Raw genomic sequence first — 26,317 nt, 5'->3', positions numbered from 1 at the left:
TTTAAAGTAGGCGACCATGTGAGAATTAGCAAATATAGAGAAGCTTTTAAGAAAGGTTACACATACGCCATACGCCCTTTTGAAAAGAAGGTGTAGTTGCTTGCCACTACCTACGGCTGCAATTTTGGATCCAAATTCTTTGAAAAATTTCACAATACTACCTGAAAACATATATAATAAAGCCTTCTTGTTCCTGATATCATATATCGTATCGATTTTTTCATGAAAATTACAGAAAACCACCTTTTTTCCAACCTCTAGATTGGCGTTGTTCATTAAGTTACCTAACGTGAAAATTGTTTTAACAACAAAAGAATTTTTTTAAATTCTAGTAATTTTGCAAACCTTAGAAGATGTGGATCTTTTGAAGGACAGGGAAATAAAATCAGTTATGTTAATAACATTGGTAATATTAATAGAATTTTAAATTATGTAAATAGGAAAAATATGAGCAAGACATATATCTTTCAGAGATTGAAGTAAACTACAATAAGGCGTTACTTGAGTTAGGAAGATAAAGCGAGGAGATAAGATTTTGTAGGTAGTAACAACAAATGAAAAGGGAAGATCCTTCTATGTACAGAATTCTCTGGTCAGATGGGTCTAACTTTTGTAACAATGGATTTTTTAATAGACGTATCCACTTCAAATGGACTAACGGTAATTTACATTGGTACAGAGAAACCGCATTTCAACAGAGGTATTCAGTAAACGTTTTAGTAGGAATTCTTGATACCAAATTCATAGGATTTTACTTCAATGATGGTAAACTGACGGGTGCGATTTGGCAGATTCTTGGAAAATAACGGCGAGTTGCTAGATTTGCCACTAGAAAATAGACACATTGAGTACACATGGACCATTGCATGGCAAACCCGTTCTCCTGATTTGTTACATCTTGACTTTTTCCTTTGTGGTTATATAAAGCATAATGTTTTCCATACGGTACCGGAAACTCTGGAGGACCTTAAGTTAAAAATGAGAGAAGCTTGTGCGTCGGTGCCTCCTCAAACCCTAAGGATCGCAATAAAAGCTGCACCAGAAGCGTCCGACTATGCGTCAGAAATCGAGGTGGTCAGCTTGAGCATCACACTTAAATCATTATTATCTGTCTGTGGTAGTTATACCAGTATTAGGTGCTAAATTATGACAACAATAAACAATTTGTCAAATGATAACATTGCTGGGGTAACACATGCGATTTTATAACTACATTTAGCGTAAGCTACTTTATCTGTACAATTAATTTAATTTATCTGTTGAAGGCTCAATTCTCTTTAATCTAAAAACATGTACCTACTATAATAATGTGATAAGAAAACCTGTATTTTGCTTAAAAACATGAAAGAGGAAATTACAAGTAATTCTTTGACCTTCGATGAAATTTTTTTTTGCCCTCGTATTGCGTAGTGTGCGCAGCAACTTACATACGATATTTCTAAAATCTGGACCAGGTGAAAGGTGTGAATTTTACCGTAAAATTTTATAATACTAAGTTTTCTCTATCTCTTAAAATAAAAAAGTTAGGTAGTCTTAACCTTTCCGTACTTCTCCAGTTTTTTTATTATTACTCATAAAGTTGGCCATGGATCTCAAATTTATTTTTACGAAATCATAAAATCCTTAAAAAATTCAAACAAAATCGTTTAAACAATTTTGACGTGCATCTTATATTACGCGAGATCTATAGGAATTCCCCTCTTACACTAATCAGCCTGTATATTTAGTATTAATAAAATTAAGAGATAACGGTTAGCGTTTGTATAAAAAGGAAATGAGTGTGGATTTCATGTAACATTTATTATTTAGTTTGTCTAACAGAAAGTACAATGCATTATTTGAATTATGTTTTGCTTCTTTCATTTTATCTAAATGAGTATTATTTAGAGGCTGCCACAACGGCGAAAACTTCTAGTGACGGTATGTAAGCATGCTCTAATAAAAGAAAGCTGTTACCTAAACTTTATACCTTATATTGCACGACGCTTACATTCTTTTTAATCAGGTTTGGCTTTCTAATTTGTTCTAGTATGGGATCATACACTTTCAAGTCAATCCTCTTCCATTCCATTATTTGAATTTGGAGAAAAGTCTTATTATATCTCGAAATTTAAGGTATGCATATCGGTCACATTATTTTTACGGGAAAACTGCAGAAAATTCTTAAGATTTTTTAAAGGAACGGTGATTGTGTTTTGAAAGCATGTTCATAGAAGTACAAAGACATTTAAATAATATATATTAATTAAAGAATATAAGCATAAACAAAATATCTACAATTATTTTGCAATAAATACTTGGAAAAAGGTTATATTGAATCAATCACACACACAACGTTCTTGTCCTAAGCATTTTGCATAAAAATTCAATGTCTGTAGAGAAGAGTATTACATTCTATTTATTTTCAACTTACTCAGCTGAGAAGTTGATGAATTAATATAAGGCTAATAACATCAATAATGCGGGCACATACAGTTCAACAGAAGGTTATCGTATCTTCTTTTATATTGTATGATATTTAATATCAGTTGCAGTTTACTCCAAAACCTTAATATATATAATTTTCTGTTGTTCATATACGTGACAACTTTTTTTAACTTATTCTTTTTCATAAAGATCTCAGAAAGCAAGATGTATTACGACATTTGGTTAGAAAGTTGGTTAGAGGTATTTCAATGAAAATATTGTGGGTGTCATATTCTCCGTCATTATACCAAAAATAGCTATCAACTTCCTTATTTTAAATGAAACACCCTTTACATTTTTGCAATTTCCATACAAACAAAAAATTTTGGATTGTCAGGAAGGTAGGCAATTTAGTTAAGAATTTCAATTAGATTCTGGTTTCTGTTCGACCTAATGTAATTATACATAAATATATTTTTAGGAAATATTTTTTATAATATTTCTTTGTGAAAAATCAATTTTTGCATTATTACTTTCTTTATGTCTTGTACAGTAACAATGACTAACTTTTTGTTTTTTGTAGATAAAGAGAACAAGTTGGTGAATATACAATTGTCTAAAATAGGGAATTCCAGTTTTTAGAAATAATATCTCAGATGGGCAAATATGTTTTTATTATAAATTATCTTTATTATGCGATTTTGTACTTCATTGCCTCAGATATGAATAGATCTTGCAAAAATAACGTCATAAATTTTTATAAATTATTTTTTCTTTGGTAATATTATTGCCTGTTGAAAGAAAGTGAGAGAGAAAATCGATTTTTCGGTTTAACTTTCTAATTTTAATAATGTCTGGGTAAAAGCTATATTATTTGAACCTATTTCTACTATTGTATTTAATTCATCGATATTTATTTTGAGGGCCTGGAGGTAGTTTTGGTCTCAAAAAAAATTATAGGTTACTTTTTGAACTTTTTCGTTTTCAAGATCTTTGTACGATTTTATGTACTAGTTTCTTATCGATGCACCGTTTTCGAGTCCCATTTATGTCATGTTTTAATATTTAGTAGTAAAGTAAATATGACGGTTGGTTATTTTCAAGTATTTGCTATTAAAATGTGACATAAAATCATATTCCATATACTATAAAATTTCTTAGTAAAAGATGGCGGATCCTATATGGAGGTTTTAAAAATCGGAAAAGCATTCAAAATTTGAAGATTATGGCTAACACTTTTACTCGGTGGTTTTGAAAGATGTTAATCCTGAATAAGGTTTTAATTCGGAAATTTTAAATCCAAAATGGCGGACCCATTATGGCGGATTGAAAAGTACGATGGAAATTGGTATTTACCACCCAAAGAAATGCGTTATGAATGTAAAAAAAATTGAGCCGTTTGAGTAAAAATAACAGCAAACTTTAATTTAATTGGGAAACCAAATAAGAAGATACTTATGTACCTACGTTGTTATTTATCATTTTCTATTGATTGCTAAATTGTGACAATAAATTTAATACCTAATATTTTTGAGAGATTTCAAAACACTATACAACGCCACTGTTTTGTGTGTTGCAAAAAGTTTGTGATCTTTCATACAACTAAAAACAGATTTTAATAAAAAATATGGTATTCAATTATACAAATATTGAATTAGCAGACATACATTTTACATACGGTAGAACAAATGGCAATGCTAGACAAGCTGAACGACATAGACAGACTTTTCCAAATCGACGTTGTCCAACAAGGAATACTTTTTCAGGGGTTCACCGTCGAGCTCGTGAAATTGCATGTTTGTCGCTACCAAAACGTCGAGCAAGAGAAAGACCTGTTCATACAGTTCATTAGGAAGACAGAATTTTGGAATCTGTAAATGAAGATCCATCTACCAGTATAAATATTTAAAGCCTTTAACACCCTGTATCTCCGTAGAGAAACGTCCTATCAAAAAGTTTTATAGAACAAAACTTGATTATTTTCATCGGTAGAATATGCCATTAAAGTTTGGCAAAACTTATCATTAACACCTTGTATAAGACTACTACACTAAATTTTAACTGCACTTGCAGGTATGACAAACTACGGCCCTGTAAAAGTTATAGCCCTACTTGAATGATATAATTTATATTTTTAGCTCTAAAATCACACTCACTTTGTGCGTTCTCGACATAAAATAAGAAACATTTTAATTTTTTGAACAAAATTAAAAGAAAAACTATAAACAATTATGGCTTATTCCATTTGTACAGTTTTCATATAATTTACTTCTTTATTTAACAAATTTGCCACTGATTATATTTTAGCTCACGTTCTTAGAAGCATATCAGTTCTGTCAAGAAATTCAGATGAAGTTAGTAACAATTCATTCGTCGGAGGAAGTTGACGCACTGACAAAATTTGTCCGTCAGGCAGGTGAGTGAAACGATTTACAGAAGTCGACACGTATTATTTCATCACCATTTTTAGGCGATGAGCTGGACTTCTGGACTTCTGGATCTAGGCTAGTAGATAGCAAAATATGGATTTGGATGTCGACGATGGAAGTTGTGGAATATACAAAGTGGAGTAACGGGCAACCTGATTATGTAAATGAGCAGTGCCTTGAATTGTGGTTTGTAGGCACTGAAGGACTATATTTTAATAATAGAGATTGCGCTTCCAAACAAACGTTTATCTGCGAAAAAAACACACATCTGCCTCGAATAACTCGTGAGGCCGCGGATGCAGGTAAGGATGTTCTAAATTTATGTGACAATAAAAATTGGTCCGTGATATATTTAAATCTGACCCATAGTTCAATCAATTTGTCACAGCCTAATGTTAAATTTACAAAAAATACCACCTGGAAACAAAAAAGATGGTGGTATAGGAAAACAAATTCTAGGAAAAGTAGTGTTTTTTCCTGTGGCGCATAAACGGAGAAGTTAACATTCTTGGTCGCGTTTTTCTTGAATATATTTTTCAGTTTTCATTTCTCGATAATGTCTATTACAGAAATCGATTGCTGAAATTTTTACGCGAATTTAAAAAAATGTTGCTCTACGACCGAGAAAGTTTTTCTTTTTTGAAAAAAATTCCACTGGCCGCTTGTTAAGTGCTACAGCGTCTATTCTTACAGAGCTTGGGAAGGAAGGTGAAGACTTATATTTTCAATAAAAAAATACTGCGATTCATTTTTGTTTTAATTGTGCGTCAAATCGAAGCCTTCGAGCGCGGCGCGAAGTAACTATAGCGGGCAGCTATAGCGGGCAGCTATCTGGGGTAGCTCGACGAGATAAACAAAAATATGATGTTTACGCCGCCCTCAAAAGTTTTGAAAAATATAATTTTCCTTTAGTCTAAAATTCTATCACCTCTTGTTAACATTTTAATAATTATTTATAACAATAAATATAAATACCAGTGTATACTCAGGAATCGTTAATATCAGAGGAAATATAAAAAAATATATCATGTATCAGCGGTTGCAAAAATAAAATCTGTTATTGTTAATATTTTTTTTAAGTATACAAGTTTATTTATTTACATTGTGATGAATCCTAATGTGAAAATTTTGAAACTCCAAACATCTAATTAGACGATGATTCTTTTGAAGCGTTTGAATCACTCATTGATAAAACGAATTATGTAGAAAATGAATTGGATTGCGTGGAAAAAATAGGGAACGAAACCATGGAAGAAGAAGAAAGTGAATCACAATCGAGCGAATTGTAGAGAAGAAGAACTGAAACATAAGAGTGATATACATAAGCTGTGAAAATAAAAAATGTAATCGACGTGTAATATTTTTATTCCGCGTAATTTTCTGTACGATAATTAAATAAATATTTTGTAATAATTTTATAATAAAAATATATAATTACCATAAAACGTTGTACTTACTTTATTTCATAAACAATTATTAGATAATTATTGAAATGTTAACAAGAGGTGGAATTTTAAACTAAAGGAAAATTACTTTTTCCAAAGGTAATTATGCTTTTGAAACCATCGCAAATGTCATATTTTGGTTTATCTCGTTGAGCTACCCCAGATTAAGTACAAAAGGATTTTTGTAGTAGTCCAGAAGTCGAGATAATGAAGATTTTGAAAATAAGAGCGCTTTTGAACACGCGAATTCAGTTTTCGAAGCGGCCGAATAGCGTGACCCCCACCCTGCCGCCCGCTAGAGTTAGTTCGCGTCGCGCTCGAATGCTTCGGTTTGACGCACAATTAAAAATGCAGAAATGGCTAAAATGAACCACATTATTTTTTTTATGAATATATGTTTTCAATTTCAATCTCTGTAAGAATGGACGCTGTAGCACTTAAATAGCGGCCTGTGGAATTTTTTGAAAAAAAAAAATATCTCCGCTCCATAAGGTCGTAGAGCAACGTTTTTTTTAAATTAGGATAAAAATGCCAGCAATCAATTCCTGTAAGATTATCATTATCAACAAATGAAAATCGATAAAGATATTCAAGAAAAACTCGACCAAAAAGTTTTTACTTTTTTCAGTGATTTTTTGACACTTGAAATGAAGAAAATCGTTATCACTCTTTTTTGTCATGAAAGTACAACTCGTAAGGAAAAAAATGAGCCCTGATTCGTTTCTCGACTACTATTCGTCGAGCAAGAAGAGCCGATTTTCGAGATGACCTTTTTTTTCGAAAAATCGGTACTCGAAAACTCGAACACGAAAATTTTTTTATATTGTTTTAATTAAAAAAACGGCACTTTTTTGCTTGCCGAGGGCTACATTTACAGCAAGTAACAAGTTTCAAAACCTTAATTTGCAAGAGATGCGGCAAAAACAAGAAAAGTCGATTTTTGACGTTTTTTTTCTATAAATCTCGAAAAGTAATATAGCAATCGATATATTTAAAAATACGAATCGATAGGTTTTTTAAATAACTACATCTTTCTCATTTAACTTTTTTCGATTGAAGTTTTTTTTCTTTTATGAATTTTTTAAGTTAACTTTATGCGAATATTTTTCCTATATCACCATATTTTTTGTTTCCAGGTGATATTTTTTGTAAACTCTTCTACCTATTGATTGGATACCAGTTGTTGTTAAGTTGTTTTAGCATTTAGCCCAACATCTGATATGAAGTCGATTCATACTGATAGTATAATAATTCCACTGAATATTATGTAGTTTGTCTTCACCAGCTGTAGATTAGCAAAAAGTGTAAGTTAGTGCACCTGCAGCAGTATCAGTAGAATAACCAAACATATAAATACACTCTTGCGAAAGAAACAATTTGGTAGAGAAATTGTAAACATTAAAGGCGAAAGGAAAACGTGATGTTTCTTTGGCAGTTTTTTATTTCGACAGTATTCCAGTGATCACATTAACGTTAGTTCTTTCTTAACTGCCATCACTGAGCACTTAAGTCTCTTTTGCATTTGGTATTTGGTCTCCTGGTATTTAAATTACTTGTGTTTGGTCTCTTCGTGTTTGGTCTGTTTTGTACTTCTTGTATTTGATGTTAGTATACTGTAAATAAAATCGTAGTAAGTTAATGTTAATTTTATTAGTAATGTTTTATTATTATTGTAATATGGTGAATGTAGACATAATGATACCGCCGCAAAATGAATGTTCATTCAAAGAGTGTTAGTTACAATAGGCCCATTCAGTAAAAATTTTGTATTGCATATTTCAAAAGTTTACCCTTTAATTAGTTAGTATGCCAAAAATCAATTTTTTGTTTCAACGAGAAATGTGTGAAATAAATTAATGAAAACAGAGCGCGGAAAAACGTTGAGCAACCATTGCCTGACGTCATAATAGAGCACTCCGCTCACGCTCGCTCTCTTCCCATTCTGTGTTAATACATACGATATGTGGATCGATTCGCAGTTTCGTTAATTATTGTTTTTATGTCTAAATGGGTCGAAACCGAGGATTGTACAAATATTGTATAGTTCCAGGCTGCAAAAGTACCTCAGGATCGACTCCGAATAAAATATTTATTTCATTACCGAAAAATGAAAAGTTTGTGTGATGTTATCCACGGTTTCCCCAGCCACGGTATGCAACTCAAAACCACCTTCGTTTTTCTTTGGATGCACGTCTAGGGGGTTGTAAAATATTATTATTTGAACATTTAGAGCACAATTCTCAACTTTATGCCGGAAATAAATTCTGCCCCATCTAAATGTTCGTGTTCACAAAAAATTCGAAATACGACGGCGACAGGGACCTATAAGCAGTTAAGAACCACTCTAGTTTTTCTTTGGTTTTCCATCTAGAGGGTTTTAAATATTATTATTTGAACATTTAGAGCAGAATTATAAAATTTATGCTGGAAAAAATTTCTGCCCCATCTAAACGTACCCGTTCACAAAAATTTCGAAATACGTCGGCGAGAGGGACCTATAAGCAACTCAGAACCACCCTCGTTTTTCTTTGGTTGCCCGTCTAAGAGGTTATAAATATTATTATTTAAACATTTAGAGCAGAATTTTCAAATTTATGTCGAAAAAATAAATTCTACCCCATCTAAACGTTCCCGTCCACAAAAATTTCGAAATACGTTGCGAGAGGCACCTATAAGTAATTTATTTAAATAATAATATAGACGGGCAATCAAAGAAAAACGAGGGTGGTTCTGAGTTGCTCGCACATACACGTCGTCGCATACATCCACAAGTACCGAGTCTAGTACGTTGGGTACATTTGTAAAAAAATGGAAAGCAACAGAAAATGTAGAAAAGCGAACCATTTACGTCATTGAGAAAAATCCGAAAATGTATGTAGACATTCCAAGACATTCTATGTTTATAATAAATATGTTGTGTGAAAAATGCATTTCAACAAGACTTGATGTATATCTCTTATACACTCTCTATTTATACACTTAAAAATATAGGTATATAATATAGCAAATATCTCCGACTGCTCGCGACTTGATGGCCGAGTGGCCGGTATCGTGACGTCATTAGCTGTTCTCTCGCAGTGTCGACCTTTTTAAGGGTCTTACAATTTCAGAATTAAATATATCACTTATTATTAATCCTATTGACCTAATTTTTTTAAGATATATTTAGGTGGTTAAATACTATCAGAAAATGAAAGAAAAAGTTTAAAATTATATATCACTGAATGGGCCTATTATGTGTACATTACTGTGAAGTGTTATGAAAGAATGCGATGTGTCATTCCCTCTCGGTTCCAGCAGTTCTAGTGTCTATTCATTTATCTCTTTAATTTTTTTTAATACAGCAGGAGAAAAAATTTGCTGAACATGCTGCAAATATTTAGTTATAAACAATACGATAAGATTATCATCGAAAAATAGTTTTCCAATTTGTATATGGTAATATAAAATTAATTAAATTAAGGAAATGATTCTTGAAACGTCGCAAAAGCTCGAAATTTACTTTTGAGCATTGACAACTGTAGACTGAAAATGAATATATCTCGACTTTGACTTTAGATATGTTTCACTAAATTTTGTTACATTCTTAAATATTTAAACACCCTGTATCTCCTCTTGTAGGTTGCCTGTCTTCTTTGGGCAGTCATTACATATTTCCCAATACAAATTTACTAAATTTTGAAGGAAAAAGTTACTATATAGGCAATTATTTCAAGGTGAGTAATTTTTCTCGTCTACTTATTCTTATAGCGCATATTTCGAACTTAAGAAAAACATTAATCTTTATATCAAAATAATCAGTTAAAAATTATAATAAATCCATCACTTAAAGTAATAGTACACTCAAAATGGTTTGGAAAATTTTGACCCTTTAAGATCAATAAACGCAGCAAGATGTGAAAATGATATTTACCTTAATTTTTAGGCGACTTTCCTGCAAGCTAGCCAGTTCTGTCAAATGATTGGCATGAAATTAGTTTCAATCGAATCAGAGGCAGAAAATGTGAGGCTATACAAATATATTCGAGATACTAGTAAGTAACTGTATACAGGGTGGTACAGTTTCCGATGAAGAAATTTCAAGGTCCGACAGAGATTCAAAAAATAATATGAGTTTGATATATAAACTATATTCGAAATATGATTCGTTAAAGAAATGCAGGGTGTTAAAAATTGATTTAAAAAAAATCAAATTTATTAATTGTTGTCAAACGGCTGAAAATATTTCAATGAAATTTTGTAGACGTTAACTACCATCGAGAGAGCACGTTTTGCAATGAAAAACGTTATTTTTAGTTTTGCCATTGCCGTCCGTACTAGCACGTTACTGAATATTCCTAAAGAAGAAGTTAGTACGCGACTGCTTTTACATAAAATAAAAATCAGTTTTGGAACTCCCTTTTGATTTTTCTATACGACAACATTTTCAAGTAATAAAAAAATAAAATTTCCTTTTAACATATACACTGTAAATTTAATAATCATTTTTTATGTTAATGAAACTGTAACACGAAAACAATAGATTTAATTAGTGATGTACAAAAACAACAACAAAATAAAATAAAAATGAAAGGTAAAAAAATTGCTCGAAATATAGTCCACCCACCTCAATACATTACATTTTCGACATCGTGTAACTAATGAATTTATTGCAGCAGCTACTTCATTTGGATTTCGCTGCATATACCTAATTGCAGGCTTGCTGAATCCTTAAAACTAAATCATCTCTTGTTACACTGGAGTAGCGTAAACTTTGTGTTTTACATTTCCCCAAACGTAAAAATCCAGTGGATTAAGATCCGGTGACCTGGGTGGCCAGGCCACTGGCACTGGTCCAATACCATTAACTACGTAATGGTTCATATCACTCCTCCGTAGTTGGCCAATACAATCTTGCGGATAATTACTATTTAGTCATACTCTTACAGCTATTCCAAAATGCGAAGGGGGGGGGCTCCATCCAGTTGTACCAACTTTCATGTCTTAAGTTAACGGGTATATCCTCGATGTATAGTCCTGCAGGTTATTAGTAAGAAATTCCAGAAATAGTTCTGAGTTTAACCTTGTAAGTAGAAAATGTGGAGCACAAACATTATTATCAAAAACTCCCTACCAAACATTTACGAAAATTTATTTTGAAATGATCGCGGCCGAATTTCTCGAGGATTTCCATGTGCCCAAACATGGATATTGTAGTAATTCGTTATTCCACGTGTACTGAATGAGGATTCATCCGTCCACAGAATTTTGTGCAAGAAGTCAGGATTTTCTTCGGACGAGTTTAAAAGCCACTGGCAAAACCTCAATCGCTTTTCAGCATCCCCAGGGTGTAACTCTTGAATGGGCTGTAGGTGATATGCATGCCTGTGGTCATGTGTGGTAATGTTCGTAATATTTGACACTGATAGTGTTATTGCAACAGTCTCTGTTATAATCCTTATTAACACGCAGGCCAAAGTTACGAAACTTTTGATGTGTTCCAATGAAGACACGACCATCTGGAATTCTTCCATTTGGATAACGTCTTCGATATTCACGAACTACCGTTTCCGCACTTCCATCACAAAATCCGTAACAAAAATGAATATTCGCTTATTCTTCTTTATTAAAAAGCATTTTTCAGGATAACACTAATAAACAATAACAATAATTACAAATCAAATTACTAGAGAGCTAACAAAATGTGACACAGTTACTAATTTATTTGACAGATAAATTTGTTATTTTGTTGTACTTGCTCAATAGTTTTTCAAATACCACTTTGAAAACGCTTAGTCGTACAGAAAAATTGAAAGAGAGTTTTTTTCTTCCAAATTGAATGAAGAATCCAAAACTGATTTTTATTTTAAGTGAAAGCAGTGGCGTACCAATTTTTTCTTTAGAAATATCTAGTAACGTGCTAATACAGACGCCACTGGCAAAACTAAAAATAATGTTTTGCTTGCAAAACGTGCTCTCTCGATGGTAGTTAACGTCTACAAAATTTAATTGAAATATCTTTAGCCGTTTGACAACAATTAATAAATTTGATTTTTTTTAACCCATCTTGAACACTGTATTTCCTTAAGGAAGCATTTTTCGAATATAGTTTATATATCAAACTCATATTAGTTTTTGAATCTCTATCGCTCCCTGAAGTTTCCGCATCGGAAACTGGACCACCCTGTATAGATAATAGTAGTATTTGCTATGTTTGAAATAATTTAAATTGGTAAAGATACGTCCTTCCCTTCTTGAATTCATAGAAAAATACTTTTGACAACAGAGCCATTATTCGTTTTAGAAATCAAGGGAATTACAGAAATATTTACAATTATCAGTCATAGTCGAAAAACATGGTCAAGGTCAAGGTTCGACACCGGAAATAGAAAGAGCAGAAAATTCTGCATCCAAATATGACATTGACCGCGACCTCAAGGTCAATTTAAAGTCAAATGTAGATCTTTACTGCAAGTTTTTATTTTTAACTATGGAATCAGAAGGAGTGACAGTCTTTAAGTAGATAGGTACCTGATTGAGTCCCTTCTATTTCATCGTCAAAAATAAAACATGACAGCCGGAGTAATCACTTGCCCTTGACCATTGACCTTAGAGTCACGTTTAAGATCATAATAACATGTAGAATTCTACGCCCTCTTATTTCTAGCGTCGAAATAAGGGGTCGCTACTCCAGATACCGATATAACCTTGACATTTTCTTTCGACTTTAACCTCAAAATCAAGGAGTACCATCAGGTATCTGAGTACCATCATGTATCTAGTCAAAGACTGTCACTCCCTCTGATTATGTAGTTAAAAATAAAAAATTACAGTAAAAATCAACATTTGATGTTGAACTGACCTTAACCATGGACCTTGAAGTCACGGTCAATATCATATTCGGTCGCCATTAAAAAAACCGACTTGATTTTAATATGACCTTGAACCTTGACCTTGATTTCAAGGTCAAGGTTACCATCGGATGCACCGTGAAAAATGCTGAGACTTTTGTCCTCACCATTTATCCCAAAAATGCTTTCCCGTTGAGATTTTTGGGATTTCCATACATTTGACTAACCCTGTAATAATTAATTTATAGAAGGTATTTATTTTTTGAAATTTAATCCTTACCATTGTATCAATGACAGAACAAGTGCACACTCTTGCTCTAGGCAGCCGAGATGTATTGATTGTCCGCCTTTTAATTTAAATGTAAACTTTTAGAAAACCTGTTAAGTTGAGGACTAACAGGTATGTCATACAATTTTTTATTACTTGTTTCTATACTTTGGCAAAGTAATGGCAGTGAATTCATTTACTTCATCCTTGTAAAATTTATTATTATTATTAACCATTAAGTCAGTAACTGACTTAATCATCTGTGTCTCAACAAAATGAATTTCTTTAGTTGCAGGGGATGGCTTTTGGTCCTCCGGTTCCAAGCTTGTCGATGGCAAAAACATAATTTGGCTCTCAACTGGCAGAATGGCAGATTATACAAATTGGATGCCTAACCAACCAGACAACGCTAAAGAAATGTGCATTGAGCTCGTGCAGAGACGGAACGATGGTTTATTTTGGAATGATTTGAACTGCGACGATAAACTTTTCTTTATATGTGAGCAAAACGACAATATTTTAAGTCGGAACGCAGAATCAATTATTGAGGAAAAATCTTCTGCTGTTCAATCAGCTGCAAATATTGGTAAGTTGAATTTAAAATATGTCGATCCAATTTTTTTCGTTTTCTATTTTGTTCACCGCGATTTGTGAAAGGAATCTAAAGAAAAATAATTATAAGTAGTAATAAACCAATGCAAAAAATTAAAGGGTCAAAAGAATTTCCGAAATTTTTCCGTGAGTTTTGACAGATTGTATTTAGGTGAAAAATGGTCGTAGTTTTTAGACCTTCTGGTAAAAAATTTTTAGGAGCTACGCATACGGTTATCATGCAATTCTAAAAAATAGCGCGACAAAAAATTTTGCAAATTTTTTTTTGAGTCTTGGACTTGGAAAAATTTTTTTCAGCTATGCCTTTGAGTGGACTAGATAGCTTGTTTATCCAGCTTCAATTTCCCTTTTTTTAAATTTCGATACGACCATTCTTCATCGAAATATCAGACTTATAATGGAAAAGGTCTTCAATCATCGATATCTCGGCGACAAATGGTCGTACAGAGAACTGAAGGGCAGTTTCGAAAAATGGAAGAAATTTCTTATAACATGGTATTGCAACTTTTCGGATTTTTTTTTTCATTTTTTACATGAATTTAAAAAAACTGGAAAAAGGGGTAATTTATGGTTTTTTAGAAAATTGACGGCTAAATTAGAAATATTCACGAAATGACTAGTTAAGCATGAATTTACAGTTCGATATACCCAGAAGAACCCTGTGAATTTTGATCTCGATCTAGCTAACCGTTTCTTTATTTGAAACAGTCAAACTTTTGAAAACGTTTTTTGAGCACTACACAATCATGATTAAAATAGAAAACAAATTTTTTTGAGGTTTCCTCACATTTTTACCGCAAATAACGTGTAAATTGATGAAATTTTAAATTTTTTTTCAGAGAACAAAAAGGGTAGTTTGAAAATACTGTTTTTTAAGAGATTACAGACTGCACAAAAATTAATTAGAAATTTGTCTCAAAAAACGGTATCAATCGGGTCGAAATCTGGTATAGGTACCTCATCATCTTTAATTTAATTAAAAGTTGATGAACAGAAGCAGAGGACGGAGAAGCCGAATCGTGCTGGAAACAATTGGATTTTGTTTTCTTCAATATCCGGAAGGTTTTCCAAAAGAACAAAAAAAAAATTTCGAAAACGATTTCGAAAATTTTTCGAATTTTTTTTTTTTCATCAATCTAAATGTTATTTGCGGTAAAAATGTGAGGAAACCTCAACAAATATTTTTTTAATTCCCAAAAAATTTTGACCGAAAGATCTAAAAACTACAATCTTAGAGCTTCAAAATGGTTTTTTTTTAAATTCCCGATACGGCCATTTTTCACCTAAATACAGTAAAAAATCACGGAAAAATTTCTGAAATACTTTTGATGCTTTAATTTTTTGCATTAGTTTAATCCGAAAACTAGAGTAATAAAGCTAAAAGAAAACTACCAACCAATATTTTGGATAGGTAAAAGGGAAGTTAGTCGAAACGGAAAATTATATATTATATAGATTACAGTCCTGTCATGGACGTATACAGGGTGTCCCAAAAGTGACGCCCGTTCGTCTGGTATTTGATTAAGGAGACAAAAACGAATTGAAAATCAAGAGTGGAAAATTTTCCGATTGTTTTCCGTTGTTGAGTTATTCAAAAAAATATTCAAAAAACTAAAAAAGTCAAAATTCATTTCTTTGTCTCAAAACAGGTCTGTGCTTATGGAGACCAAAACATATAATTTATAACCAATAGTAGATAAGTATAGTTTTCTATTGTCGGTTGTACCTGGGTGTAAGGAATTATTTTAACCTGAATAGGATAGAGAAAAACATTTTAATAATAAAACATAAACAAAAACCATAATGTGCTTAAATAATAGAAATTGTTTTTACAAAAGGTGTTCAAATAAGTTGCCTTCTACTTCAAGACAAAGATTATCACGATTCAACATTGAAGCATGAACTCTTTGTAGCATCTCTGGATCTATTAACGCGACAGCAGCGAATATGCTGATTATAAATCTTTTCTTTTAAGTAATCTCAAAAGAAAAATCTAGGGGATTCAGATCTGGTGATCCAGGAGGCCATGGTCCTCCTGTTCCAAGTCCATCTGTTTCGGAAGTTTTGATTCAGATAATTTTATATTCGTAAACCATAATGTGATGGAGCTCCATCATGTTAAAACCAATAATTTAGTCTAACTGCTAACGGAACGTCATGCAGCAATGGCAATGATAAGTTTTCATGTAAAAACATACATAAATATTTAATAACCCAGTCCAAATCTTTATTTTTAGTTTTTTGAATAATTTTTTGAATAATTCAGCAAAGAAAAACAATCGGAAAATTTTCCACTCTTGATTTTCGATTTGTTTTTGTCCCCTTAATCAAAACCCATAAGGACGGGCGTCACTTTTGGGACATCCTGTATAATGTTAGTTGCTTTGATTACATTATAAGGACTCAATAAGATTTATTTTAAAATTAATTATTATCATTATTGTATATTGGACAAAAATAATTTTTCTAATAAAGACACCATCAGAAGTTACAGTCTGTATACGAATTTTCAAAATATTCAGTGAACTTCAGTTTGTTGGTTTCTTAGCAGCAATGGCTCCTCTGATATTGACATACGTATTCAAATTCTGTGTATTTTTTTTAATTAATTAAAATTAGCCCAAATTCCATCACTCTGTGTCAAATAACTTATAGATATTATAGAAAATATTCCAAATGTTTTTCAAATTTCAACGTCCAGTATATCAAAAATGAAACCTTATTTTTGCTTCTCTATTGCCCCAGTTGTGCTACACAAATGGAAAAAATTAAGGGAACGAAAAATTTTCATAAACTTTTTAGTGATTTATGAAAGGTTTACGGTTATCAAATCAAATCAAAATAAATAAGTACCTACCTACCTACCTCGAAAAAACATTTCCAAAATTTTTCTGTTTAAGACCGTCCATGGAACATTTTTTCAAACTCAATCAATACAGAGCTTATTTACTTGGCTACAATTTGATTTTTGACCAGTCTCCATGAAACTATTGGTTGCCGAGATATGATGGTTGAACGAAATATAACACTTTTGTCTTTAATAATAGTCGATATCTCTGCAAGAAATTAGTGCACAGTAAATCCAAGGGCAGTTTTGAAAACTTGAATAAATTCTCTACGAGGACCTATTATGGTTTTGAAAGAAACAAATTTTTTTCATCCTTGACATCAATGTACCCACAATAACCCTGCAAATTGCCAAGTTTGTCAAACGGTTTTTCTTTTCTAAGTGATCAAAGTTTTGGAAAGAAATAAAGGAACACGTTTATTGCTCCTACACATTATGTAATAGTTATCAAATGAAAAAGAAGACATTTTCTCGACTATTCCCGCAATTTTGCATTATAACCCGGTCAAAGTAGCTCAAAAAATAGGGGTAAGCTTACAATAATTCGCATAAAGCTGAAAATTGGTACGAATGTTGGAAACACCATTATTAATTAAATGTGAAAAGTCCCCATCGATCCCACATCTACAAAAAAATTTATTCAAGGTCATAGTTGGCAAATATGTTTTTTTTTTTTGCATTTTTTAGCCAAGCGGTAAGTTTTATCATAAAAATTGGTCAGACAAAAATTGTAGATCATGCAATTATCTATAAAAAATTTATTTACATTTTTTGCTAATAATCACCATTTCTGAGATATAGCGATTAAAAAGTTGAAAAAGTTGTGTTCTCCATAATATGCACACATTTCCACGAAACCTGTGAGGTAGCGTACTTGGCGCGTTTTTTTTAATGTGGTTTTCCCGGTAGGCCTATTCCACGATCTATTGTGGTCCTGTTTAATTAAATAATATTGTATTAAATAAGTAATGGTACTATTGGAAATAATGAAAGCGGTGTGAATTATGAGTAATTGGGAAAACTACTCGTCTGATTGATAATTATCTAATGGAACTTCAAGTGTAATGTCTTCTTCTTCTTCTATTCCTTCTTTTTCTTCCTGCTGGATACAAGTAAATTGTTCTAATAGCGATGCATCAGATGTCTAATGATAAGATGACTAATTGCACTCGTTTATTGTTACGAGATTGTTTACAAGATATAAGTATGGAAACTTATCTAACAATAAGCAGATAATTTTTTTTGGAGTTCCATATACAGAAAGAAGGAAGCAAATTCCGTTGGTGATTACAGCTTGTGGAGTACAATTACTCTCTTTAAAAACTTTAACACAATTAACTAAATCTTGTTTTTCAAACAATTTGAAACTGTTGTTTTACCTCTCCTGAAAATTGCCGGTGTCGTATAGCAGCCAGTTATTGCTTGTAAAAATAGTATGTGATTTTCGCATTTTGTAAAACCAGATAAACTTTTGGATGAATATTTCTGGTCGCTGTTGAGCCTCCCAGATTGTAAAATATAAATAGTTTTTTCGGTTGGAGTTAGAGCAGTAAGTAATACCAATAAATCAACATTTTCACCAGCAACAATAGATGTATTTGTTGAGTTGAATTGTTCTATTGCTGTTTCAATTATCAGGACATCAGCGTCATTATCAGCTTGTTTGACAAAAATATTTTCAGTGATAAATTTTTCTTTCAACATTGAAATGAGCCGAGATCTGTGAGTATTTGCAATAAATTTTTGTTAGCTTGTGGGTCCTCTCATAAATTGATAAAAAATGACATCAGATGATGAAGATGCACTTGTGCATATATGGAGAACAGACAGAACACTTTCAACTTTTTGTATCGCTATATCTCAGAAATGGTGATTTTTAGGAAAAAACGTGTAAGAGAATTTTTTATAGATAATTGCGTGATCTACAATTTTATATCCTACCTACTTTTATGATAAAACTTACCGTTTGGCTAGAAAATGCAAAAAACTCATATTTGCGAACTTTGACCTTGAATAATTTTTTTTTGCAGATGTGGGATCGATGTGGACTTTTCACATTTAATTTATAATGGTGTTACCAACATTCGTACCAATTTTCAGATTTATGCGAATTATTGTAACCTTGAATGTCTATTTTCAGCGGGCTATTAGAAATAGTTTAAATTTAAGAAAAAAATATTCAGAAAATTTCAAAATAAATATTTCAAAAACTTTTTGATTTGTTTTTCTCTATGAAAAGTTGCTGTACGATTCGGCCTTTGCATACCTTCGTCCTCGATTTATACACATTCATCAGATTGATTTTCGATATTTTTTCGAAGTTTTCTTACGTTTCTAAATACAGTTTCTTTCAAAACTACTATTTTTGTAAATTTCTTTTTCAGAGGTATTTCTTCTGATCAGTCGATAACCGTAGCTCAAAAAAAATTGGCTAAAAATCTTGAAAGTAGAGACCTAAAGTTTCAAAATGTCTCGATACTACCATTTTTCAATAAAAAATTCATGAAAATTTTCTGTTCCTTTAATTTTTTCCGGTACTGTATTAACTCCAGAAATGATCTCAATTATATCTAGAAACATATATATATCCGCACAAATAAGATTGAGTCTGGAATAGTTACCTCCACAAAGTCACTGGGCGTAGATGAAATCGAATATGCTTACTAAAATAGCTATACAAATCAGTATGGGGAATGCCTCCGCGAGAGGAATTGTTGCAAGGGGCTGCCCGCAGGGAGGAGTTTTATCACCACTGCTATGGAACCTAATTCTAGACAGTCTCCTATGCCACCTCAACTCGGAAATGGGCATCTATACCATCGCTTATGCAGATGACCTCACTATGCTAATCAGTGGAAAATTCGATGGGACTCTTTGCCAAAGAATGCAAACAGCCCCAAAAAAATGCTCTATCAGTCAACCCCAGGAATACAGAAATTGTTCTCTTCACGAGGAAGAGAAATCTGGTGCCAATAAAGGCACCAACTCTCCAAAACACTACGCTAAGCTTTGCATCTGATGTGAAATACCTAGGGGTAACACTCGATGCAAAACTAACATGGAATTTTCATTTTGAAAGAATATTTAAAAAGGCGTATATATCCTATGAGCAGTGCCGCAGAACCGTTGGTAGAACCTGAGGAATGAAACCAAACGTGGTTACGTGTATATACACTGCCATTGTGAGATCAATGTTAGCCTACGGGGCTATCATCTGGTAGTCGAAAGTTCAGCAGACGACAGCTAAACAAAAGCTCAGCCAGGTACAAAGAACTGCATGAGCACAACTGTCTGAACATAACTGGAGCTATGCGAACAACACCCACCATAGCAATGGAGGTAATGCTGTGTCTGGCACCTCTGGATGTCTGTCTAAGAGAAATGGCCTTAACAACCATGCTTCGCCTCAAGAACGTTAGTTTCAAATCTGATGTAGGATGTGGAGAAGCTATGGAATGGGGTCGTCAGGAAGATGCCCCTTCTGCAAGCAGACACTTAGTATTTCTCCTCGGTTTGCGTTCGACAGACCCTACACCATACTAATTAGAAGACAGGAGGAGACCACCCGCGAAGATATAGTCAACGTGCAGGATGTGGAATTTATTCTAGATCCTTGCATATTCGATATCAGTGGGCAATGGATATGCATGCTACCGTGGTACAAGCGGAATTAGCAGGTAATGAAAACTATTAGAATCTACACAGATAGTAGACAAGCATTGCTGATTTTACGTAATCATAAGATAATGACTAGGTCAGTATGGGAATACCACCAGGCACTAGTCGTGGCCTCATTTTCCAACAACATATCTGTATGCTGGGTCAAGGGACACGAGCGGTGCAATGGCAATAAAGAAGCTGACAAGTTAAGCCAAGAGTACATCGGGTCTTAATATTTTTGGACCCGGTCCCTCCAGTGTGCTTCCGTTGTCAGCACTTATTGGCATTATTAATGAAAACACCCACAAATAGTTTATGAAACGGTAGGACGATATAAATAGCTGTCAATCTGCTAAGGAGTTCTTAGAATACCCCAGCAAGGATACAGCCAAAAAATACCTGACCATGTTTAGGTCAAATCTTCGCCTAGTGACAGGTATTCAAACTGGACAGTGCTGGCTAAGGAAGCACCTTCACAACATGAGGAAGTATGAAACACCTCTTTGTAAGGGTTGCGAACAGGAAGATGAGACAGTACTACATGTGCTATGCGAATGCACTACCGTCCCGTCAATAAGAGAATCCGTGTTGGGAGAACGTTGGCCTTCTGTGGCCTATATTAGAGAGATCCCCCTGAGCAACGTCATCATCTTTTTCTCTGTAATATGTTCGTTAACGGCTCAGGTGGATTGATCTCCTAACGGGAGGAAGCACAAGGGTCCGATGGGGCCTAAGTGTTGTAGCCTTTAAGATACCCTCCCTAAATTCCAGATTCCAGATTCCAGCCACTGGGCGTAGCCCCAGGTGACCGCTATCCTAAATAATCGCGCCTACGTTTTATTCCTACTAGTTCAGTTCTTCCTAAATCAGAAGTACAAATTTATTTCCGTCGGTCTTTAACTGCATTCATTCTTTCAAATATGATTCATATTTTTTTCTGACAAATTACTTAGTTTTTAACCTGAAACATTTGCCTCAAAAGATATATAAAGAGAATAGAAATCAAGCAACGAAAATTGTCCCTTCCAATCTACTAAAGAATTTGCCTATTCTATAAACTAAATCTCATTACGGTTAAAGAGCCAGCGACTGAATATCCAGAGAATCCTACTCTACCTATTACTACCATAGATGGAGTAAAATATCGGATCAGCAAATTCAATGTAAGTATGGCACATGGCATGTAAATGCTAAAAGCAAATAACATTTTGCACATTTTGAAACAGGAACTATTATTGTTATATTTCAAATTATTTAGATTAAATGAAAATATTGCCTTTGTCTTTATTTTTTGTGTTTAGGCAACACAAGAGAAAGCTTTACTAGCTTGCAGGCAGTATGGTATGGAACTAGTCAGCATATTGGACAAGGCAAAGAATGATATCATCACTAAATTGATCCAACAACACAATTCTAGTAAGTTTAAGCTAAATTTTGACTTAATTTCATTTATTTGAATTTTTTATTAAAAAAATTGAATATGCAGAATTGACATTTCTAGAGTATTTTTGTTCTTCATTATTATTTTGTGGAGATTAATTAATTCTGGACTACTTTTTGTGTATAGCTGATAACTATTGGGTTTCCGCAAAGAAAAAACCGGACAACAAATGGATATGGTGGGAACTGCAACCGATGGTTTATACAAACTGGGCTGACAGTGAACCTAATAACCTTGGAGGGAGTGAATTTTGTATTGTATTTCGGCATACTAGTGGTCTGTGGAATGATATAAATTGTGAAAGTGATTTCTATTTCATCTGCGAAAGTCGCAACAACTTCAATCCAAGCTCCAATCCAACTGTAAATATATATGTCAACAACAATCATGGTAAGTCAATCCAAAAAGATTGCTTCTTCAAGAGACGGTGGAGGTATAATGTTAAAATTAATAATAATACTGGAACGTGTAAGTAGAACATTATTGAAAAATTAGAAATTGAACAAATATTGTTTTTAAGTCTCTTTTGTATAATCTCATATATCTTCTACTGCTTTTGATTGAACTGATTAGAGGAAACTGAAGGGGACATTTTTTTCTAATGTTAAAAATATATCCGTAAAACACTTAATAATAGCGAAACAGTGAATATACAGTGAAGATAAAGTGCAGAATTTGACAAAATGACGAATGATAAAATAAAAAAAACAGTAGCGGTCTCAAGTAGGAACCTTGGGGATCATGTGAATAAGCTTTATATTAATTTTAATTGAAGGGATTAAATTATCTATCATATGGCACAGGTATTTAGACATAATTTATAATATGGTCCACGTTATCAAAATTCTTTTGGAAATCAAAGAAAAATACAGGGAATCCCACAGTGATGAGACATTAGACATATTTCAGAGACTACTTCGATTTTAATTTTGAAAATTTGGGCAATAGTGTTTTCGGGCATGCCCTTCTCAACTAAAATAATGGCATTCGCCTAACGCTTCCGGTTATTTTAAATGGAACACCCTGTATATTATTGCAATTTTGGATCCTACGTAAATTTTTAGGTGAACTTTCATAAAGGTTTTCTATTCATAAAGTTAACCGTTATTTTATATATTTATTTTTTTTCAAAAAAAATTAAAAAAGGACTGCCTAATTCAAAAGGATGTGTATTTTACAATAATAAAGTTAGATATATAAAATTTCTAGAGGACATAAATAAAACTATGTTTCCGTGCCATAATTTCAAAATGACTTAATTTCGTACAGGATAATAGAAATTTAATGCGAATTTAGTCAATTTTAAACCATCTTAACATTTTTTTAATAGAACACCCTGTATATTTTTCCGCAACCTGATGAACAATCTTGTTCTCTTTCGAATGGTATAATGGTTCCCTATACCTTTCTTCTGATTTTTGAGGTATTTACTGATATTCGTCCCGTCAACGGATATCGCATAATTTCTTGCGAGGATGGCTGTGAAATTTTTAGTAGAACTTCAAAACAAGCACCTAAGTGCACCTAATCTGTCATCAGTTTATTGTTGTCAATTTAACACATACAGTGAATGTTTATTTGAGTATTATTTATTGTTAAAGAATGGAAAACGTTAACATTTATTTAAATGCTGACATTCTAAATTTATTATTTATTTATGGAGAGTGTCACAAGATAATAAGTATTGTTGACCACTTTCTGTCAAATTTGATAATGCAAAAAATAGGTAAACGCTGATAACTGGAAATAAATTTATGTTGATGCGGTGTAATATAGTTTTCTAAACTGATTAATTCGACCGATATTTTTTTAACTAAAGTGATTTCATCTAAAATGTATCTGTAATGTATGTTTAAAAGTTTTTTGACTTTTCTCATAAAGTATGTTCTATTTCCTTTGTAGAGACAGTTACTCAATATCCAGACAATCCTAATCTGCTTATAACGACGGTAGATGGAGTGAAATACCGGGTCAGCAAATTCAAAGTAAGTAAAAGACACAACATGCATGTATTAATTACAAATACCTGTCATCCAACTTCTGGAGAAAATTAAAGTGGTATAATACTTTGATAAGGAAGCATGGAACACCGTTAGGGGATGATTTCAATTCTCACGTAGAAATCTTCTATTGTGAAAAATTTTATTCTATGTGGATATAGAAATCATCCCCTAAAAAATGGTATGGATCCCAAGCTGTATTATCACAAAATGGTCACGTAACACGACTACATATATATATATATATATATATATATATATATATATTTCAAATTATTTAGATTGTCTTAATTCATTTAAGAGAAATCTTGATATTGTCAGCAGTCTTCAAATTATTTTTTTGGGTTTAGGCAACACAAGAAAAAGCTTCAGAATCATGCAGGCAGTATGGTATGGCACTTGCCAGCGTATTGGACCAGGGAAAGAGTGATGTCATCCTTAAAGTGGTTCAGCAAAATAATTCTAGTAAGGTTATGTTAAATTTTAAATTGATTTAATTTACTTCAAAAATTTAAAGTTTTATTGAAATGTTAGTACATAGCAACCAGATTTCTCCGACTATTTTTGTCTTCATGTAGTATTTTGCAGAAATTAATTAATTCGGGACTATTTTCTGTATAGCTGATAACTATTGGGTATCCGCAAAGAAACAACCAGACAAGAAATGGATATGGTCGGAATTACAACCTATGGTTTACACAAATTGGGCCCCCAATGAGCCTAATAACGTTGCAAATAATGAATTTTGTATTGAATTTTTGCGTACTGACGGTAAGTGGAACGACATAAATTGTATGCGTGATTTGTATTTCGTCTGCGAAAGTCTCAACTTCAATCCAAGCTCCAAAAATTGCGACTGTGATGGGTCGTTTACACAGTCGAAGAAGATTGCCTCTTTGGGAGATGGATATAATGTTGCAATCAATAATAATATTGGAACCTCTAACAGTCATCATACAGTACTTTCTAATTAATGGAAAATTATAGAATTGAAGAAATAAATATTGTTTTTAAATAAGTCGTTTAATTCTGTTCCATTTCTAACATTTCCTTTTTTTTTATCGAATTGAGGGAGAAAAGAAACAATTTATTCTAAATGTAACCTGAGGGGTTATTTCTTTATTTATCTATCTACCGTTATGACCAGTATCATAACGATACTGGATTTCATGAGTTTACTATTAACTTCTCGAAAGGGAGTTTATAATTTTTATCATCTACACTTTGATTAATACGTGGGAACTTAGAAATGTTGTGCGTTAAGAGAATGAATTCCAGACACTTACCGTACGTCGCTCATGTAGAATGGTGCTAGGTTGTATAGGCTGACACTTAAGTTGGAAGAACAAGAAAACACCAAAACTTTCCAGGAAGAGTTTTAATAACAATAAGAAGGAAACAAACAAACAAAATAACGGCTTCGAACAAACATTATTAATTAATTTACTAGCGATAACACAATCCGAGATTCAGGGAACCCAATGCGAATTCATAGCAAAATTCGGCAAAACCTGAGACTCTGCCTTTTTTCGGAGATCTCTCCTGAATTCAACATCTCGCTTCGACACGCCCATTTCTTGGAAGTTTCTATTCTTATCTTATTGATGGGCTCCCTGAATATCGGGCGTTGAAATGGCTTAACTATGAATAATTTTGAGACTAAACTGAACTTACAAACAACCTTACACCTTCCTCTTGTGACTCGTATAGCAACACGGGATGGATTAGTCAATCTCATTTAATCTATTCTTATAGCTTGGAAAATCCACCTAAAAACGAGTTATTTGATCTATTATTATTTTTCTCACAACATTCTAACAACTTATTTAAATATCTTGGAATTCCAAAGTCTTTTTGAATGTATTTCACGCGTTATTAGAAATATCGATTTTTCCCTTCAAAGTGGGCTAAATCATCGCTACCAGATGCCCAACACATGGCCCCGACGGTCTGTCAACTTGTTCAAAAACATTGATTTTCATGAGGTCTTCTCCGAAGGAAGGCTTTGCAAATTTATTACTCCCGGTGACAAAATTCACTAGTTTCTCGACGACTTTATGGCGAAGCTAAACCTACTTGAAACCCCTTAACCTTTCAATAATTACACAGGGCAACAATTTTCACACCCAAAAACCAGACCTCACTTGCCCGAAGGTTTTTGGTATGCAGAATCCAAATCCGGCGTCAGAACTGCTCCTATACGTCACGTTTCCCAGATATCCTAACCTAAAAGTGCAAAAAAAACCTTTTTTTTTGCTATATTTGAGCTAAATTTATTTATTTTTCTAAAATCGAATCACGCCCTCTAAAACTACCACTCGTACCCTTCAAAATGCTTCTTTCAGATTTGAACAATCTTTTTTATTCGCGGAAATATC

General features: G+C 32.9%; 1 protein-coding gene across 1 annotated transcript; it reads left to right on the top strand.

Moving 5' to 3' along the window:
* The first annotated feature begins 1,814 nt into the window (after positions 1-1,814).
* LOC108912899 (macrophage mannose receptor 1) lies at positions 1,815-24,951 on the top strand. Its single transcript, XM_018718314.1, has 13 exons — positions 1,815-1,920; positions 2,030-2,115; positions 4,714-4,822; positions 4,877-5,137; positions 9,902-9,996; positions 10,206-10,314; positions 13,668-13,964; positions 21,579-21,661; positions 21,800-21,914; positions 22,066-22,329; positions 23,842-23,924; positions 24,290-24,404; positions 24,561-24,951. The coding sequence occupies exons 1-13, from the start codon at positions 1,830-1,832 to the stop codon at positions 24,911-24,913; spliced, it is 2,061 nt and encodes a 686-aa protein (XP_018573830.1). The 5' UTR covers positions 1,815-1,829; the 3' UTR covers positions 24,914-24,951.
* The last annotated feature ends 1,366 nt before the right edge of the window (positions 24,952-26,317 follow it).

The sequence above is a fragment of the Anoplophora glabripennis genome, unplaced genomic scaffold (assembly GCF_000390285.2).
Source record: "Anoplophora glabripennis isolate ALB-LARVAE unplaced genomic scaffold, Agla_2.0 scaffold898, whole genome shotgun sequence".
NCBI lineage: Eukaryota > Metazoa > Arthropoda > Insecta > Coleoptera > Cerambycidae > Anoplophora > Anoplophora glabripennis.
This window is presented reverse-complemented; position numbering and strand designations above follow the sequence as displayed.

Coding starts and splice junctions, on each gene's coding strand:
- LOC108912899 (XM_018718314.1), top strand. CDS start 1,830: ATGCATTATTTGAATTATGTTTTGCTTCTTTCATTTTATCTAAATGAG. Junction 1,921..2,029: donor GGCGAAAACTTCTAGTGACG/GTATGTAAGCAT, acceptor AATTTGTTCTAG/TATGGGATCATACACTTTCA. Junction 23,925..24,289: donor ACCGGGTCAGCAAATTCAAA/GTAAGTAAAAGA, acceptor TTTTGGGTTTAG/GCAACACAAGAAAAAGCTTC.